Source organism: Sinocyclocheilus rhinocerous, unplaced genomic scaffold, assembly GCF_001515625.1.
Source record: "Sinocyclocheilus rhinocerous isolate Xijiao unplaced genomic scaffold, SAMN03320098_v1.1 scaffold3636, whole genome shotgun sequence".
NCBI lineage: Eukaryota > Metazoa > Chordata > Actinopteri > Cypriniformes > Cyprinidae > Sinocyclocheilus > Sinocyclocheilus rhinocerous.
In genome coordinates, this window is record NW_015634515.1 from 142273 (window position 1) to 163314 (window position 21042).

At 39.2% G+C, this 21042-nt stretch overlaps 1 protein-coding gene across 1 annotated transcript in view; it reads right to left on the reverse strand.

Annotated features, from left to right (window-relative positions):
• LOC107745876 (cell adhesion molecule 2-like) overlaps positions 1-21042 on the reverse strand; it is an 84362-nt gene that overhangs the window by 25133 nt on the left and 38187 nt on the right. Inside the window, exons 3-5 of the mRNA XM_016559903.1 lie at positions 15245-15397; positions 11854-11991; positions 828-989 (exon numbers count right to left, since the gene is read on the reverse strand). Coding sequence (XP_016415389.1) covers positions 828-989; positions 11854-11991; positions 15245-15397 — 453 coding nt within the window. The remainder of the gene's footprint in view (positions 1-827; positions 990-11853; positions 11992-15244; positions 15398-21042) is intronic.

The window sequence follows — 21042 nt, forward strand, 5'->3', positions numbered from 1 at the left end:
CAAACAAACACAACAAAACAACACAAAATAAAACAAAAGGCAAAACAAAACAACCAAAATATAACAAAAACACAACAAAACAAAAAAGTAAAACATAACCAAAACACAAAGCAAAACAATAACACAAAACAACCAAAACATAACAAAAACACAAAATAAAACAAAAATCACAAAGCAATACAGAAACACAAAATAAAACAAAACAAAAAAGTAAAACATAACCAAAACACAAAATAAAACAAAAAACACAAAACAAACCAAAAACACAAAACAAGCAAAACATAACAAAAACACAAAATAAAACAAAAAACACAAATCAATACAAGAACACAAAATAAAACAAAAACACAAAATTAAAACAAAAAGTAAAACAAAACAAAACATCCAAAGCAAAACAATAACACAAAACAACCAAAACATAACAAAAACACAAAATAAAACATAAAACACAAAGCAAAATAAAAACACCAAACAACCAAAACACAAAATTTAAAAATGTATGAAGAAAAGGGATCTTCAATGTAAATATTATATCCACATAGAATGAAACATTGTAAACTACTAGCATTTTGTATCACCACACCACTACTTTTTGGACCAAAATAGCTTGTTAACAGAAATGTTTGACTATTTTGAAAAAAAAAAAATTGTAACTTGGCTACTGTTACACTACTGCAAAACATGGCTAAATGGTGGTTACTGTACACACAACGCTGTCTCTGCTGCTCTTTAAACTGGTGCTGGCAGACATCCTGTTTCAGCTGATCTGAGAGCAGTTTCCGTCAAACTAAAGTCAGGAGGGAAACTGATCCAAAAATATGACTCACAGTGGACCTCCAGCACTTCTGTAACCTGGTGCGGCAAGGAGCCCAGAGCTATGTGCTCCACCACACAGGTGTACGCTGCTCCATCATCTGTCCTGTCCACCTTGAGGTGTATGGTGCTCCTGACCGTGAATGACCTCCCAGTGGCGTTTACCTCCTTCTGACCTGCCAGAACACAGTCACAAGAAAACCTATCAGGCTAATGTTACACATACAGTACTGTACATTTATAATGTTTCATTTAGTATATCATGCATTATGAACTTTTACAGATTTCAGATGACTTCACTTACAGTGTGAATAGCTACATGCATCCAAGAATTACCACACAAAAAGCTGCTGTTCCAAGTATCAGTACAACTGCTTATACACAAAATTTCGATGAACGAGAATTTTATATTAAATAACTTACCTTCAGGCACAATATTGACAGTTACTTTTTACCGTTTTTTTTCCAGCCAATGAAAATAGATCCAAATTAAATTAATGCAAACATGTCTACAACAGTAATTCATTCCTGAGTGAATATGTATTTCTGAACAAATCAGTTGAGTTAATGATTCAACCAGGGCCGTGCACAGACATTTTGAGGGGCTATGGCCCAAACAAAAAAGGGGGCACTAAGGGGGTGAGTGCTTATTAATACAGATTATCCAGTTGTTACAAATATACAATCAAAATAGAAGACAGCACACTCTGTAATAATTTCAGACTTTATTGTAGATGTTTTGACAGAACATTACAATTACACATAGCTGATAATAACAGAAACTATTGGGTTTCTGCCCTCACCTCAGCCGATGAGGGCAGAGGGGCAGTGGCTCTAGCCACCGGGCCACCCCCCTGTGCACTGCCCTGGATTCAGCAACTCAATCAAAGACACTTATTCCACTCTTATTCCAATAAGTTTCTTGAACTAATCAGTTGAGTGAATAATTCAATCATTTACTTCTCGTTTTCTGTCTTCTTAGGATTAATTGCTTGTTGTAATACTTATTTATAAGTGACATTCGATAAAAGTCTCCACTACTGAAAATTTAACTCACTCATATAAACAATCACTTGTTTGTTCCTGAATTAATGAGTGTTTTGAATGAAGGATTCAAATGACTCACTCATACAAAGTCACACAGACTGACTGGAGTATGCGAACATGACACAAAAAATGACAAATCTGCACTTCCTGCAGCACTGACTGTCGGCCAATCCCATCTGAGGTGTTGCATAAGAATATTTTATTTTCTAATTTTTTTAAATTTTTTTATTCCATCTCATACTATTTGTGATCATACAGGAATTAGCCTTAAACTTCAGCAGCAGCAACAACATGAAATTCTTCTGTTTGCGGAAAAGTTTTTGTTTGCAATCACACAGACAAAGAACAGCAATCCACCAATAGAAAATATCCTAATATCCTATACAGCTCAAAACACAGTCCCTTTCGGCCTGGAATTTATTGGAAAGCCTGTGGAAATGCGAAGAACAAAACATAATTTAAAGCTGGTAAGGAATCCTTAACGTCTGTGAGAGGAACAGCACAGAAAGTGATAGAGAATCAGTAACCAGAGAAAATAGCAGTTAGAGCCATGCCTGCGTACCGTGCAAAGCCCTGGATCAGCGGCATCATGAATGGTTAAGTAAAACATCACCCTGAAGGATTGCCTCCAGCAAACATCTCACTACACATACACATGCATGACCTTCCCAGATAAAACATGGGAGTATCTCTCTTACCCTTGATGCACATACACAGTAAAACGTTCAGAGCAACTTTGTTGTTTTGCTGTCCTTGCTTTTGCTTTTTTTGTCATCCAAATATAATCTTTGTTGTCTATTCAAAGCATCAATAGAGCACTGAAGAAAAACACTAAAATGGCAAACCCATTTTACTTCTATAATATGCTCAACTGGTAAAGCACTGCGCCGGGAACACAAAGGTTGCGGGCGGGTTCAATTCCCAGGGAACACTAGTATTAATAAAATGCATTTCCTGAATGTCCTGTAAGTCACTTTGGATTTAGCACCTGCCACATGTAATGTAATGTATTTCTGAGTGAAACAGGATGATGTGAGCCGAAAAGGAAAGTCCTTTTAAAGGTGAAGCAAGCTATTACATTTTGATACAAACAATATGTGTTGCTCGGAAATAATGCGCTTCTTATATTCACTCACATAGATCTAAGGAAGTCATTTGTTTTCATTATTTTTTTAGAATAAATTAATTACATCATATGCTGATTAATTGACTGAATATGTCAATATTAGCTGAAAAGCCCCCCAAAAAGTATAATTCAGATACATTACATACTGTGGCAGATGAAAGCATTGAATAGATGAATGTGCCAATATTATTTGGCAAACTTTAGAATTTGGATTAATTTAATTTAATTTAGAATTGAATTGATTTGAATTATTTACTATTTAGGAAAGGATAATAAAGAATGATTAAATTACCCCAAGCTTTTGAACAGTAGTGTACATGGTACTGTATGTTACAATGTTCAAAACACTCACAGTAATACCATGGTACCGTTTGTTAGTGGGGGTAATAACATGCTATTATTACGAAATATGTAAGAGTTATTGTTTGAATTGTTTTTGTATGAATTTGGGCCCCTGCTGGTACTCAATATGATGAATGACTAGTATGTAATTTCATATACAGCATCTGGTGATAAATAAATAAGTGTTGATTCTAATTGCTGTGGAATATGGTGCAGTGCGATATCTGGTCGGTGGTGTGAAAGCTAGACATTGTGAGCAACTAAGCAGCTGGAATCACATCTCTCTCGCTCTCTCTCTCTCTATCAACACTAGCGTCAGTCTGTCAAACGCTCCCTTTGCATTGCCTGTGGCGCTGCCCTGCTCCTCTAGATGCATGCTATAATTTGACGCTTCAGGATGATTGATCACCTTTTTTTGAAGATGAACTAAACCGTAAAGAAATGCTGAATTTTAAAAAAAAGGGATAGTTCACCCAAACATCAAAAAGTCTATTTGATCATCATTTACTCACCCAAAGTATCAAAGAAGATTTTATTGTAATGTAAGTTTTTATTGTAATGATTTGTTCGTGAGTAAAGGGTGAATTTTTGGCGAACTATCCCTTTTAAAGTAGTGTTTCTATAACAGAGGGACATTTGATGGCAATAATGTCGTTGTCTGAATGACGTTTATTTTGTTTATTCACTCTAATGAGTGTATGTTGTTTATCTCATCTCATCATATCTCATCACAACTCCAATCTGCTGTTTCTCACCCCCCTCCTCCAGAACAGACCTCTGTAACACTTCTGGTGTTTAGGTAAAACTCTAGCAGTCAAAAGCTATTACATTTCTCAGAGAATAGCTAGAAAAATATATATTGTAAGTAGAATTTTTTTTCATTTTTGATTACATTTTAATGTTGCAAGTGTTGCCAAGGAGCTGCTATATGTTACTAAGGTGTTCTTTTTGTGCATTCCGAAGCTGTTGCTAGGATAGGGTGTACTGAGTGTCATGACATATGGTTGCTAGGGTATTCTGGATTGTTGCATACTAGCAAAAACACCCACCCCCAAGGCTCAGGTCAGTCCTTCAATGTAAATGTAAAGTTTTTTTTTTTTCTAATTACAAATCTGATCACTTAGAAAACTAACAGGACATATCTACTCAATAAGACACATGATTGAAGTTGTCTGTAGTTCAATATGATTTATATGTAGTTCTTAGGCTTGATGTTTGCTCAAATCCCCCACTGTAAGCAGAAATATACAGTATATAAGAATGTATGTGTGTGCGTGTATATACGTATATGTTAGTGCTGTCAAACGAATAATCGCGATTAATCACATCCAAAATAAAAGTTTTTTTACGTAGTATATGAGTATATTTATTATGTATATATAAAAACAAACACATGCATGTATATATTTAAGAAAAATATGTTGTTTGTGTATTAAATATATTTATATAATAATCTAAAATATAATAATTTAAACATAAATGTATATACATGTAAATATTTTCAAAATATATATTGTATGTGTGTGAATGTGTGTAATGTATTTATATTTACATAATAAATAAACACAGTACTGGTATTATGTAAACCTAAACTTTTATTTTGGATCACGATTAATCGTTTGACAGCACTAGTATATATACCGTATTGTCCCGAATATAAGACGATATTTTTTTCTTGGAAATACATCTGAAAAAACGCGGTCGTCTTATATTCAGGGTCTAGACTTTGACATGTCAATAATACACCCACAACACTAGGTGGCGCCAAATACGCATAAAACGAGTGTGCCATGAAATACGTAATGTAATGCGTGTTGTAAATATCGCGAGTAAAAACAAAAGAGAAAGAAAACCTTACAGCTGCATGAGGCATGACTGTCACGTTAGCCTGATGGCACCAAACTCCCTTTGTGATTTTAAAACGTAAGACAGTACCCAGATTTGAAGACTACGGTATATATATATTCTTATGGACGCCTATAATCAGGATTAGCAACTGGAATAAAATAGGGCAAAAAACTAAATAAATATTACGTTTTTTGTCACTGTCCTATCAATAAATGCAAAAAAAAAAAAAAAAAAAAAAAAAAAAAAAAAAAAAAAAAAAAAAAAAAAAAAAAAAAAAAAAAAAAAAAAAAAAAAAAAAAAAAAAAAAAAAAAAAAAAAAAAAAATCCAGTTTGTACTCATATTTATTTTGTATTCTTTTATAAGGGATAAATAAAATTATTACTAGGCCTATTTATCCATCATTGTTAGAGTTCCATAATATTATCTACATACTAAATATTAGTTCCCTTTCGAGGGAACTTCGAACTGTGTCCTCTAGAGGTCGCTATGGGGAACGCCTTCAGTGTGACCGGTGTCTGAAGCATATATCTAAAAACGACAATAACATTGGTCGGCGACAGCCTATGATGTCATTACCCTGCACGATCACAGTATAAAAGGGCGCCGGGATAACACGTAATCCTCTTCTTCGTCTTCACTGATGATCCAAAAAAGATCCAATATCCAAAAAAATGGCAGCCATGGTGGTTACGGAGAGACATCTGTGGGTGAGTCTGGTGGATATCGCGTCGAAAGAGAAGGGCTTTCTTCTTGATGCGCCGGTTTCCCCTTCTGAGCTTTTCGGCACTTCCGTCGAGACGGTGGTCGTGAGGTTTAAGGGAGGCCAAGATGTGCTTGGCTGCCTTTAAATCTCCAGCCCGTATCATGAGCCTGAGTCATGCGCGGGAGCCATGGTTGGTGAGTACGATCCATTTTTATCTACTCTACTGCTAGTTCTTGTGTATTTTATGCTAGCCTTTCTCTGCAGTGCTACTCGGATCTGTTCCGTTTTTCTGACTTTAGGTTTGACCCACCTGCTAAGTCAGGACCTCCTGCTGTTGACCGATTACAGTGATGGTTTCACTCATTGGTTCTGGTTCCAGGCTGGTGATAGCCCTCATCTTCGGCTTGGACACGCAGCCTGGGTCTCCCGAGATTTGAATCGTTCCTTAACCTTCAGGCACGTTCTCTGAGCTAGAGCTCCTCTCGCTGATGAATTGAGGAGCTCAACGCTCCATAGACGGTCGGGCCCGTGGGTCCTCACTGTCACACTGCCCTTATGGTTGAACCAGTAATCACCCCTCTGCGGAGTGGTCTGGAGTACACTGTGTTCCCTGAGGAAAGAGGGATTTGTGTTTCTGTGGGAACCCCTCCTTTGAGCTTCTGCTCTGAGGAGCAGTAAGCTCTATACGCTAATGGTTATTGGGTCCCGCTATTTCTTCAGATTCTATCGGGTCTGGTTATATGGGACCCACGCTCTCTATCGAGATAGAGAGCATGAGACCGTGTCCAGCTGCACCAGTGGACTGTCTCTTATGGGGCCCTGCTGGGTTACCCCTTGTAATCTAGTGCCCCCTTCTGGTCGAGCTAAGAAGTGCTCCCTTCTCTGTGAGGGTTAGCTATGAGTCGCTCCCAGTATGTGCTGTAAGGGCCCGCCTCAGCTTGAGAGCCGAGAGTACTGCCCCATGGTATAAAATCCACATAGTGGTAAGTGTGCACGCTAAGCACTCTGCGCACTTTCTAAAATCCTATATGGTAAGGGTTACGCACTGTCAGCCTCCTTCCGTTTCTCTGAGGTGGCTTAGGCCCCGGTACTCGCTCTGGGCTCCACTCAACTAATGTATCTCTGTTAATACATTTCTGAGCAGGGTAAATCCATGCTATGGTAAGTGCACACACTAAGCTCTGTGCACTTTCTAAAATCCACATTGTGGTAAGTGTGCAATCTAAGCATTCTGCGCACTTTCTAAAACCCTGTATGGTCATCATGGTGAGCCAGTGAGTCACCCCTCTGTGGAGTGGGTCTGAGTACACTGGGTTCCCTGAGGTCTGAAGCTCTCTATCGGGTAGAGAGCTTGAGACTGGATTGGGGTTTCAATGCAATGCCTTTAATCTAGTTAGCATCGCTCCCCTCACTGTAGAGGGTTATTATGAGCATGCTGCTTCCTCAGGCGGACTAGGCCCTTCCTCTGCCTCCTTGATACGCTGAGTTTTTTGGCTAAGCTTGCAGTACGCTTACCCTTCAGGATTTCTACGAACATGCTATAGGTTGAGCATCTGCCTCCCCCTCTCGGCTGAGAGCTGGGTGTTTGGGTTCTTTCTAAAAATCCTGTATGGTAGGGGTTACGCGCTGCGGCTTCGTGCCCTTTCTTTGAGTCGGTCAGGCCCCGGTTCCACCTTGGGCACCACTCTACCTATGTATCCTCAGTGATACCTACTTTAACAGGGTGTTGCTACTAGGGGTCTGTCGAGACAGTTCCTTCTATGTCACTGACAGCCGTCTAACCGTCCAAGGGGAAACTCCCTTAAAGTTTTGGTAGAGTTGGTACTTAGTGCTCGCCTGTGGTTTGACATGCACTCCTCTCAGCATGGTGGCGTGGGTATACCGTTCCCCATAGCGACCTCTAGAGGACGCAGTTCAAAGTTCCTTTGAAAGGGAACGTCTCCGGTTACGTATGTAACCATGGTTTCCTGAGAAGGGAACGAGACACTGCGTCCTCTAGTCGGTTACGTATGTAACCATGGTTCCCTGAGAAGGGAACGAGACACTGCGTCCTCTAGTTTCCTTGCCATGCTGCGGACGCAAGATTCAGACGAAGAAGCGGATGACATGTTATCCCGGCGCTCTTTTATACTGTGATCACGCAGGGTAATGACGTCATAGGCTGTTGCCGGCCAATGTTATTGTCGTTTTTAGATATATGCTTCAGACACCGGTCACACTGAAGGCGTTCTCCATAGCAACCTCTAGAGGACGCAGTGTCTCGTTCCCTTCTCAGGGAACCATGGTTACATACGTAACCTGAGACGTTTTTATAGGAACTATATTTTAATAAAATGTATTACCATTTACAATTTTAAATTTCAAATTTAAAAAGTAAAGGGATCCCAAAAAGTCCAAAAATACCAAAAAATGGGATACCAAAAAAATTTACATTTTGACTTCATTTTAATGTCATTTCAAACCTTTCTGAATTTTTCTTCTGTCAAACATTGCAGATATTTTGAGAGAAGTTTGTTGTTGTTTTTTGCACATATAATAGAAGTCAAAACAGTTACCAACATTTTTCAAAATATCCTTTTTGTGTTCTGCAGAAGAAAAAAAAAATTGTGTCAACTGTTCCTTTAAGAACAAACGGTGCAACCAAATTAAGAACAAATTTAGGTACAAATTAACTAGTAGTTACTAAACACCTGCTGTCAACTTCATGTCCCATTTTAAGAAAGTCCTCAGGAATGGCTGGTGCAATCCCATCCAGATGTGGTAGAACAGCATAAAGCAAGTGAAAGATTGGCCCAGAGGAAATTAGTGTAGTATATTTAGCATAGATCGTCTCGGTTACGTATGGTAACCCTCGTTCCCTGAAGGAGGGAACGGAGACATCACGTCGTGACCGACGAATTGGGATATCGCTTCGATAGACCAATCTACTTCGAGTGTAAACTAAACGAGCCAATGCACATTGGCATGCAATTATTGCATCCAGCTGCCGCTGATCACAGCGTGAGTATAATAAGGCAGCAGGTGCAATGCATACCAGGTTTTCGCTGAGAAGCCGAGCCGGCGACCCGGCCGCTCAGCGGTGGTACAGCAACCGTGGCGACGGGACGTGACGTCTCCGTTCCCTCCTTCAGGGAATGAGGGTTACCATACGTAACCGAGACGTTCCCTTTCAGTCGGTCACTACGAGTCACGTCGTGACCGACGAATTGGGATATCGCTTCGATAGACCAATCTACTTCGAGTGTAAACTAAACGAGCCAATGCACATTAGCATGCAATAATTGCATCCAGCTGCCGCTGATCACAGCGTGAGTATAATAAGGCAGCAGGTGCAATGCATACCAGGTTTTCGCTGAGGAGCCGAGCCGGCGACCCGGCCGCTCAGCGGGCGGGGGCCCGCCCTCGGCGACGAACAGGCTGGGGCGCTGCAGCCGGCGGACGGATGGAGGCAGCAGCTGCCCACCGGGGCAGGATGTGGCGGATCGCCTCAGTCTGCTTCTGGGCAGCCGAGAACTGCTGGGCAAAGCTTTCGACTGCGTCGCCGAAGAGGCCGGTCTGGGATACAGGGGAATTGAGGAACCGAACCTTGTCGGTGTCCCTCATGTCTGCCAGACACAGCCAGAGATGGCGCTCCTGGACCACAAGCGTGGACATCGCACGACCCAGAGAACTCGCGGTGACCTTCGTCGCTCGGAGCGCGAGGTCAGTGGCGGTTCGGAGCTCTTTCAGAACTTCCGGATCGTGACCACCCTCGTGCAGGTCCTTCAGTGCCTTAACCTGGTGCACCTGCAGTAACGCCATAGCGTGCAAGGCGGAAGCAGCTTCCCCGCAAGCCGTATAGGCACTAGGTTAGACCAGATGAATGCCTACAGGCCCGGGAAGGAAGTACTGGGTCTCCCCGCCAGGAGCGTCGGTCACGACGTGACTCGTAGTGACCGACTGAAAGGGAACTAGATATAGTAAACTGCATCTAAAAAAAAAAAACATTGGCAATCCCAGTGGTAAATAAGCTCTCAGGAGATCCTGGATTTGTGCTGAAGTTTCAAGAGTTGCAAGCACAGCCCACACTGGAAGTTCTGTCAACGGCAGCCAGGGTATCCATCAACGTGACCCGTTCCACAAAGCTTCGTATCTCCCTGACCATCCTAAAGTGAGCGATATCGCACCGTTACATATTCTGTTTGGGCCTGCGTGCTGGTCTCCAGAAGCACATCAAATCCGTCTCACAAGATCAGATCACAGAGCGAGTATTCCTTTGACTCAGAGTGACTGACAGGCGGTTCAGCTGTGATGCTCTGTTCCCGCGTGCCACTGGCCTTTAAGTGCGGCTTGCGTGAATGCCATCTCTGAGTTGGGCCTGTCTGACGGAGTCTCAGGCCATCAATCACCAGCACCAGATAAACCGACTGGGGCTTCTGCCTGAGATGTGCATGTCTCAGCCCTCAGAGGGATGTCTGGGGTAACATATTGGTTAAAGTTGAACTGATGTGTTACTGTATGCTGTGCTATGCACAACGGATTGACTCAAGAGACGCAATTCCTTTTTAAAAAATCTTTCCTGTCTCATAAGGTACATTGTTCAGATAAATATGTAGTCTTGTTTTACCTCATCGGTTGAGCCAGTGATTAAATAAAAAATAATAACAATATGTTTTTAAATATAAATTAATACTTTTATTCATCATGTAATTAATCAAAAGTTTTGATAAAACATTTACATGAGCACAATAGATTTGCAATTAAAATAAATGCTGTTTTTTTAATTTATTCATCAAATAAAAAGTCCTGAAAAAGTATCATGATTTCCAGCACAACAAAGGTTTCTTAAGAATTCAGAAGGATCATGTGACACTGAAAATTCAGCATTGCATCACAGGAATAAGTTAAATTTTTATACATATTAAAATAGAACATTTAAAATGTAAAATTTTGTCATTTAAAATGTGAATAATATTTCACATTATTATTATTATTTAATGGTATATTTGATTAAATTAATACAGCCTTGTTAAGAATAAGAAACTTCTTTCAAAAACATTATATATATATATAATTATTTTTTAATATATATATATTTTTTAATGATAAGATGTTTTGTATGTATACAAGTGTTCAAATGTATTCAAGGTTAAAAAAAATATGTTATTACTTTTTACTTGATCACATGCAAAAAGTAATAATCACATTTTAGTCAATGTAAACATTTCTTGAAAACTTTTGTATAAGTTTTTCAAAACCACATAAAAACCAACATGACTATAAAGATTATATTTTAAGAAAAATCTTTTAAAAAATCTAGTTCAAAACATGTACCTACATGTTTTAAAATAGATTTTTAAAAATATTTTCAGTCACACTTTATTTTAAGGTCCAATTCTTGCTATTAACAAACCATTAATTACGACTTTTGTCTCAATAAACTCCTAATTTGCTGCTTATTAATAGTTAGTAAGGTAGTTGTTAAGTTTAGGTATTAGGTAGGATTAGGGATGTATAATAATGGCATGCAGAATATGTACTTTAATAAACAGCCAATATGTTAATCATAGGCATGCTAATCAGCAACTAGTTAATAGTGAGAATTGGTCCCTATTCTAAAGTGTTACAGATTTTTCTTTTCTTTAAGAATGGTCTTTGTCTCGCACACATCCAGACACTCCCACCTTAGAAATGCCTAGAAAGATCTCTGAATAAGTGCATGAAATCACATCCTTTGTTAATAATTGTACCTCAGACATTATTTGTGAAACAATTTCTGTCCATGCACATTAAACTGGTAAATGACACACTTCACTGTTAATGCATAGAAATGCAGGTTTCTACTGTGAGATGCTTTGTAAAGAGCTGCACAATTCATGAAGGTGCTGGTGTAAAGATACACATTACGCACCATGTACCACTTGCACACTGACAAAATGTGCAACTGTTCATTGCACAAAATCAACTCTAGGCTATCCGGGGGGATTTGTTTACCTTGCACCTCCTTGTCGTTTCTGAACCATCGGATGCCAGCAGCCGGTTTGCTGCCAGATGTGGTGCATGTCAGTGTGACGTCCTCCCCCTCCTGGGCAGGTCTCGAGAGGCCTGTGATTTCTGGTTTCGCTGGAACACCTGATATACAAACAGAGGAGGAGGATTATAGGCAGCACTGATGGAAATTCACGATTTCAGGGCTCAGTCCCCGCCTGAACATGATGTGGTTCAGAAGAATATTTCTTGCCTGAAATTCAAATGTTGCTCGACTGACATTTTTTTAATATAAAACATGTTTGTCAGTTTATATATACGTTTGTCAGTAGATATATATCAGTACATTGACATATTCTGCTGTATGGTATATTTTGTGATTTTACTGGAAAAGGAAACATTTGTTGAGCGATAGAGATGGAGAACACAAATGCGTTTTGGTTTCTACCACAGTCTTTTCTACATCAAACCAAACCACTAACAAAAACTGTGTTACAGTAACACACCAGAATAGGTGTTAAAATGAACAAATTAGAAAACTGACTTAACAATTTTACGTTAACATGTAAAACATGTAACATATAGGGCCCTATTTTAACGATCTAAACGCATGGTCTAAAGCGCACGGCGCAATTGCACTTAGGGCATGTTCGAATCCAGTTTTGCTAGTTTAAGGACGGGAAAAATGGTCTGCGCGCCCGGCGCACAGTCTAAAAGGGTTGTCCCTAATCTCTAATTGAGTAATGGGTGTGTTTTGGGCGTAACATGCCATAAACCAATCAGAGTCTCATCTCCCATTCCCTTTAAAAGCCAGTTGCGCTCGCGCCATGGCGGATTCGCAATTTACATGGTGGAATTTACAAGCGGAAAAACGGAATGCTTCTCTAGTGAGGGAACGGATCTGCTCGTGCGTGTAATTCTGATGGATGCAAAGACTATCCATTATGGCATGAAGGCATTTTTATATTTATGTACACAATAATAATCTTTTACATTTTAATCCTTTAATTTTTCATTTTTAAAAATGTTTGTGTGCTGCTGCAGGTCCCTGTGTGTGTAATAAGAAAAGTTTACGCGCGTTGTGCACCCGCCTATAGGCGCATATTACTAACTCACTCTTTAAATAACAAAAAAAAAAATATTGCGCCAGACTTTAGACCAGGTTTTTTTGGTCAATGGCGCAGTCTATTTCAATTGCCTCAAAATAGCAACACGCCAGCAATGCGCCTGAACACACCTCGTTTTTAGACCAGCACGCCCATGGGCTCACAAATGGGCGCAAAACATTTGCTATTTAAATAACGTGGTGCAGGATGTGAAAATGACAACTGCGTTGGGCTGAAACTAGCAAAAAACACTTGTGTTGCGCATGGCGCCGCATTGCGCCGGGTGTATGATAGGGTCCATAGTGTGACAAAACGCTGGACGCATAATGCAGTATCAAAAGTACTATAAAAATAGTCCCAGCTTTGCTGGATAAACAAAACTAAACACAACAAAAACAAACAAACAAACAAACAACTACTGTCTGTAAAGATACTTATAAACTATACGTATTGTATATTAACATTAAGTAGCCCCACCAATGTTGGATGATTTAAAACAAAAACAAAACCAATACTGAACAAAACAAAACAAAACAATTGTCTGTAAAGTTGTATATACAAATAAGGTGAAGTAGTCCCACCACTGTTGACTGATCAAAACAACATACAATTAAAACAAACAAACAATAATGACAACTATTGTTTGTAAACAAAACAAAACAATTATAATAAAGTACAAAAAATATTATCTGTAAAGGTAATTGTAAACAATATGTATTGTATAAAAAAGCTGTTTATAAACAAAGAAAAAGTAGTCCCAATATTGTTTGATGATTTAAAGGGGTCATATGATGCAATTTAAATTTTTCCTTTCTCTTTGGAGTGTTACAAGATCTTGGTGCATAAAGAAGATCTGTAAAGTTGCAAAGACTAAAGTCTCAAATGCAAAGAGATATTCTTTATAAAAGTTGAGAGTCAACCACGCCTACCTAAAACGGCTCGTTCTAACACGCCCCCACATGTCTACGTCACGATGTGGGAAGATTTGCATAATGCCGCCCAAATGTTCACGCAAAGAAAGAAGGCGTAACTTTTATTCTTGCTGTAGTATTGTTGTTGCCGCCGCCGCCATGTCGTGAAGGTGCTGTGTGTTTCATTGTGAAAGCGAAACTACTTTGTTTGGTCTTCCAAAAGAGGACGATATCCGCTTCGTCATGCCTAGAGCTGATCCGTGCTGGTCGCTGAGGAAATACATCAACTTCGCACTGGATCGGCTTTCACCGTGGACAAAGCGGAGTCATTTCTGTCACACGCTTGAGGTATTCGGCCAATCACAACACACTGAATAGCTGGCCAATTAGAGCACACCTCGCTTTTCAGACCGATGAGCTTTGTAAAAATCGACGCGTTTCAGAAAGGCGGGGCATAGAGGAGAAACAATAATGTACAGTATGTGCAAAATAATGTGTTTTTTGAACCTTAAACAGCATAAACACATTTCATTACACCAAATACACGAAATAATGTTCTTTTTAGCAACATCATATGACCCCTTTAAAACAAAACAAAACAAAACAAAAATGACAATTATTGTTTGTAAAGGTACATTTTTACAAAAAACAAACAAACAAAAACAAGCAAAACAAAACAAAACTATTATAATAAAATACACACAACAAACAAACAAACAAACAAAAAACAACCACAACTATTGTCTGTAAAGGTACTTGTAAACAATACTTGTATGTACTTTACAAAAAAGCTGTGCATAAACATAAATAAAATGTTATCCCACCACTGTTGGATAATTTAAAAAAATGCACAAGAAAACAAAACTATCGTCTGTAAAGTTGAATATAAAAATAAGGTAAAAGTAGTCCCAGCACTGTTGGACAACACAAAACAACAACAACAACAACAACAACAACAATTGTCTGTAAATGTACTTGTAAATAATATGCATTGTATAAAAAACAAACACAAAAACCCCCCAAAACAAGCAAAACAAAAACAACTATTGTTTGTAAATGTACTTGTAAACAATATGTATTGAGAAAAGCTGTATATAAAAATAAGGTAAAAGTGGTATATAAACATACAGTGTACAGAGTGAGAACTGCAGATTCTAGCACAAGCTGATCATAAACCAAAGCACACAGTGACACATCTAATGGCTCCATCAGCCAGTGTGAAATTCTTTTATTTACATCACTCCCTGTGCCACCAAAGTACAAAAACAAGATCATGTGATGGGAGAGAACTCACTGATGCCAGATCAGTGATGAGTGTGTTGACCTTAAAAGCACAGATTGATGAGAATGAGAGGGAGACTGATCTACGAGAGGTCTTACCTAACACAGTCAGGAAGGCCTTGGAGGTCTTGACAGGCATGGTGAAGAGCGAGCATGTATACTGTCCTTCATCTGACAGAGTAACTTCACTGATGCTGATGGTCAGCTCCTTCCAAGAGGCTCGAACCAGTTCAATCCGGTTGTCCCTTAATGCTGAGACATAAAAACATATCATTAGTGATCAATTGACTAATCAGTAAGGTAAAAAGGACTTTTGGAAAAACATCCAACTGTCACATTGCCTGAAAACGTGTTTGAATGGTACCATGGTAAAGTGATGGAATCAGATGGTAATATCTCAGCATGCGTACTGGAGCTGGTTGAGTGAAGGATTCAGGACACGGGTAAAGCAAAAAAGAAAAGGAATTTTATTTTTGTCTGTTTAAAAAGCATACAGAGTTAGGCATACAAAAATAATATCTCAAATGAAAAAATAATGAAAGGAATAACAATCTTGATGCAATGAGCAACTCATAAAAATGGGCAAAGAGAATCTACTGTATGCCTCTAGATAAAATATAAATCCTGCTCCTGGGGAGATACGGCCAAATAACTAAAAGACAAAGAAAGACACCCTCTTGCTCAAACAAGGATTATACAATAAATAAGGGACGTCACACTTCTAACTCCAAATATTCCTCAGTGTGGGTTTATTTTTCAAAGTCAACAAGTAGGCATTAAATATCAAAGAATATAACAAAAAAGTATGCATGTTTCGGCATATACTTAAGTTTATGTGCTAAAGTTCTTAAACAGCATTGTTTTAAAGCACTATGTTGGTGGAGCCATTCATAAAATTGATTTACTGTAAATGTGCAATGCATTACATCTCTGTCAAAAATTATTATGACAAAATTATTGTCTGTAAAGTTGCATATACAATAGGTAAAAGCAGTTCCACTACTGTTAGATGGTCAAACAAAAAACAAAAAATCAAAAAACGAAACGAAACAAAGCAAAGCAAAGCAAAACAAAACAAAACAAAACAAAAACAACTATTCCCTGTAAAGTTACTTTTAAACAACATGTATTGTGAAAAATTGTATATACATGTTTAGTGTTTAATCTGAGAACTGCAGATTAAATATCAAAGAATAAAAATAAATAAATAAATAAAAAGAATATAACAAAACAAAGCCTTGCTTATTTTCTTTGTTTTAAAGAGCAGAGTTAATATTTTTCTATGTTGGGTCTTAATTAGGAGACGACGAGCACATGGAGCTTTGTGCAGTGCTGCAGGACTGATGGGGCATTGTTCTGCTCCACTTTACAGATGATAAGTGGAAGGAGAATTTTAGAATAACATGACAGTCATTTATGACACTTCATTCTACACAAACAACAGCTCTTTCCACGCGTCATACATGATTACGTCATTTCTACCTCATTGCACATGCTCAGTACTTTCCAATTTCGTTTTTTTATCCAAGTGTTTACATGCACTCTCAATCGGATTAGGAAAGGTCTACACTACCAGTTCCAATCCGATCGAAATTTCATTCGGATCGAGCTCAGTCAGATCGATTAAGGTGTTTACATGAAGGCTTTTTTCAGTCTGATTGAGCCATCGATCTGATTACGATCTGATGGATTATTTGGTTGCATGTAAATGTAGCAACTGTTATGCACCATGGTATCACATGGTATTTGTATGTACTCCAAAGAATATTCATCCTGCAACTCTTGCCTGGAGTCTGGTCAATACCTGAATGGAAGACCTGGTGAAAATTAGGTTGCTGCTGGAGGACATAGTGAGGCCAGCAGGGAGCGCCCACTTTGTGATCTGCATGGGTCCTAATGGCCCAATATGATGTGAAAACCATATAGTAAAAGACAACATCCTTTGGATCAAACGGTAAATCTAGGTCCTGATACTCTTGAGGGAAATTAATTTCCAGGGTGTCTCTTGAAAATAACCCCTGGACCCTGACCAGATTTGAGAATAGTACACAGATATACAAATATAACAGATTATTAATGTCATGGTACATTAGTGTTAGTGAACCACAGTGTCTTTTTGTTAATATTAGAGATTTTCAAGCTTTAAATACCTCGGAGGTGAAGCTTAGGACTTATGTTTGCTTACTAATTCATGACATTATGTATTATTCATGAGTTTAGTCACACAGTAGTGACACAAACGTTTTCGAAACTCCCACTGTTCTGAATATAAACTGCGATTGACTGTCACCGTCAAACTGAAGCCGTTTGTTGCCTCTAACTGGAGTTTCAACACTTTCCACCTGTCTGCCAAAAGCAGCCATTCATCCATTTTGTTTGCAATTTCCAAGAAGAGTTTGCAGCAGCCGAGAGACTGATGAACAGAAAGGTCACCTTATACTCATCACCTCACACCATCTAAAAAGGCACAATTCACTTGTATTGTATCATTTGAAAAAAGTAAGAGAGACTGAGACTTTTCATTTAACATCTCACAGACTTTATATTTCACCTCAGTCTGCCTATTGACATATATAATACATTTTAATTGTCATTGTAATTTTGGTTCCACTTTATATTAGGTGGCTACTATGTACTTACATCAAAAATAAGTACAATGTGCTTATTGTGTTCATATTTTAACACGTTATATGCTATTGAGCTGGGATATGGGTAAGGTTAGGGACAGATTTGGTTGTATGGGTAGGTTTAAGGGTGGGTTAAGGTGTAAGGCATGGGTCAACATTGTAATTATAAATGTATTACAGAAATTACTTAAATGCATTGCATCAAATGATTAATTTAAATGTAATTACATAGTAGTTAAGGCCAGCTAATATAAAGTGGGACCGTAATTTTTAAGCCAGTTAAGCCAATCGCATACAGATTTGCATCTATTCTGATATGCAATGCTCACAATCCAAAGTCAAGTCCCACCCTTTTTCTTATTCATCACGTACCTCTGGGTAATTTTCTGCAACACCGTTTCTACGTACCTTACTGCACGTTTCGCCGCAGTTTCAAAGATAAATGTCCACTGAGTGGCGCTAAAACATGGGTTCAATATGTGAAACCTGGCACTTTTTATTATGTTGATATAGGTACGTATTGCTGTGTTTTTATTACGTTGCTTCAGGTACGTATTGCGGCGGTTCAGAATTCAAATATCCGGGGACTGTCGCTAAAAGTTAATGCTCTATCGTGTTGGAAACCAACCCTAAACCTACCCGATAGTGTTGACAAATGCAAAACTGATATAAAAACGCATTTGTTGATGCAACCGTGCCATTTGAACTTCCTTATATGCAGATTTGAATTCTTTTGTCGAACTGTAGTTACACGGGATTCGAACCGGAGCTCCTCACCTCTCAAGTCTCTGTACTCCGTGAGCTACCGAACAAACCAACCGTTTATGAAAACACATATATATGAAGGTGGATATGTGCGATGCTAACATTCAAAAGCATCAGTTTTCAAATCTCCCAGCATATTAAAATTGTTTTGAAGTCATAATATTCTTCAAGTAATTGTGCGAAAATTACGCTTTATTAATCAAAACTCTGTAAATTTGTGTGAAAAGGAATAAAAGATGTCGGAGTTTTACTGCCTCTAGTGTTCATTTCTTTTGGAACCTGCAGTGATATGTACTTATTGGTACGTATTTTGCGTCTTGCGAAAAAGTGCCCCCAGGTATGTTTTTGCCATGAGACCAGGTAGTGGAAATATGTCAAAGTACAGTAGTAAAGTCGGTTTCATGGGCACTTTAACAACAGACATCATGCTATGAATTATATATGGTGTCCCAACATGGTTTCGTTTCAGCAAAAGTGTGTTGACATTCACGTTTAGTCTCTGTAAACTCTGTAACACTGGGGAATTCCTGATAGACGTGTTCACTGCCCTTTTGGGAACGTTGTTACATGCAGACAATGACATGTCATATCAGAAAAATGGATTTACTTACATGTCAGCAGAGACAATTGTTTCGTCTTTTGAATCCTTTTAGATGTACATTAATGTTAAAAAAGACAATGTGTCTCCAAACAATAAGATCTGACGCTACAAGACAGCATCTTTCTAGAGAATGTGTCAAGACTGTTTAAATATTCCTTCTGAATGTGTGCTGAGTTATGAATAGAGAATGAATAGAGGGTTTGTGGAGATGGCAAATGCCTTGGGGGTTTTTTGGCAAGGAGACACAGCGGAATTGGATAAAGGGAGGAAAGGTGATCAGGTCTGGGCTCGCTCTACACATGGGCCTGCTGATTGAGTCCAAAGAAACCCGGTGAGACAAGGACCATCAAAGCTTAGGAACAGATGACACATTTCCACCAGCCCATATCCCTCTATCTTCCTCAGACACAGAGGGAAGAATGGAAGAAAAGAGTGCGCTCCCTTGTTGTTTACAGAAAAGACAAACACATACACACTCATACGCCGAACATCACAAAGGTGATGATAAGCTGCCAAGGCGAGGAACAGTTGCTGTTTGTACCGCATCCGAGGGTTGATGGTACAATGCCTAGACTCTAAAACGCTTGGCGGTTTCCATTCAAGCCCTACAATGATAACATATAGGGATGTGGGCGTTGAAAAGAAAGACGGAGAAGAGAAAATAGATACTGAGAGGAATAAAAAAGATTCACCCACACAGAGTCTGAAATCGACTTCCTTCAGTGGTCAAATCTGTCTCTGGACTAGGGTCAAACGAAGAGGTGAATACTACTTTCAAAAAGAGCTTGATACAACAATCTCATGATGCGCTGGTTCATTTCACTTACGCTGAGACTTTGTGCTACGTCTTATTTTGACACAATGGTGTCAAGCTCGAAACATTATCCCAAATCCATTGACAGAAACAAGTATACAAAGGTTTGAATAACCCCACAGACAACTGTTATCAATTCAACGCAGGCCAACAGGGGCTGGCAAAACTCCGCATCCACATTTCCAAAAAAATAATCGAAAGCCTGCCAGATGCCCAGAGTTAGCTCCAATCTGTCACAACCTCCGTGAAATGCCAACGTCTGACAAAGCTCTTTTCCCCAGAGCTTAAAGAAGTCGACATGATGAAATGGTTGGTTTCCAACATCCTACTGACTTCTCCAACGCAGTTTATTCCAGCAGCGTAAATCCCTCGGTTTGACCTTGCGCCCTTATCTATCTTTTTTGGGGAAGAAGGCAACTATGCACAGCTGACTTGCAGATGACCCGACAGACATCCCAGCATTCCCTTGGGCTGGAGCAGTCTGACAACTGCCTAATGATGCGGATCCGTGATTTAGTATGTTTAGGTGGTGCTTTTCTCCAATAGCGGCATCGATTTTATCTAAGACTCATACAAATAAAACTTGGCGAGAAGAATTAGGGCTGAATTGAAGAAGACAGCAGTGGGGAATAATGGAGCAGATTGTGAATGTTATTTTCAAGGTCGTAAGGGCATGTGGATGCGCATTTGGATAATATTGTGTGTTCAGATATATTTGGTGTTGTTGCTCTTGGAAAGAAGAGAGCCGCCGACAAAATGTCTTCGCACCTAACTTGTGAACAATCATTTGGCAGTGCACTTTGAGAGAGGCTCTGAAACCACATTTAACATCCAACTTTGGAGCAGAGCTTCTACTCTTGACATAATCAGACCACTCCATCTGACGAGGAGACGGTGACATGAGCGACAGGCCCAGTGGCTGTGACTGTCCCACAGCTGGCAACGTCGGTCTTGGCACTGACACGTTTAGAGAAGCCAGAAGTCCCACTCTCTGCAATTAGACTACTCCAACGGCCAGCTGTGATTGGTCACTATCTGGACAGGCTGTGATTATTGCAGGGACGTGAGGCTGAACTCCCATCGCAGACAG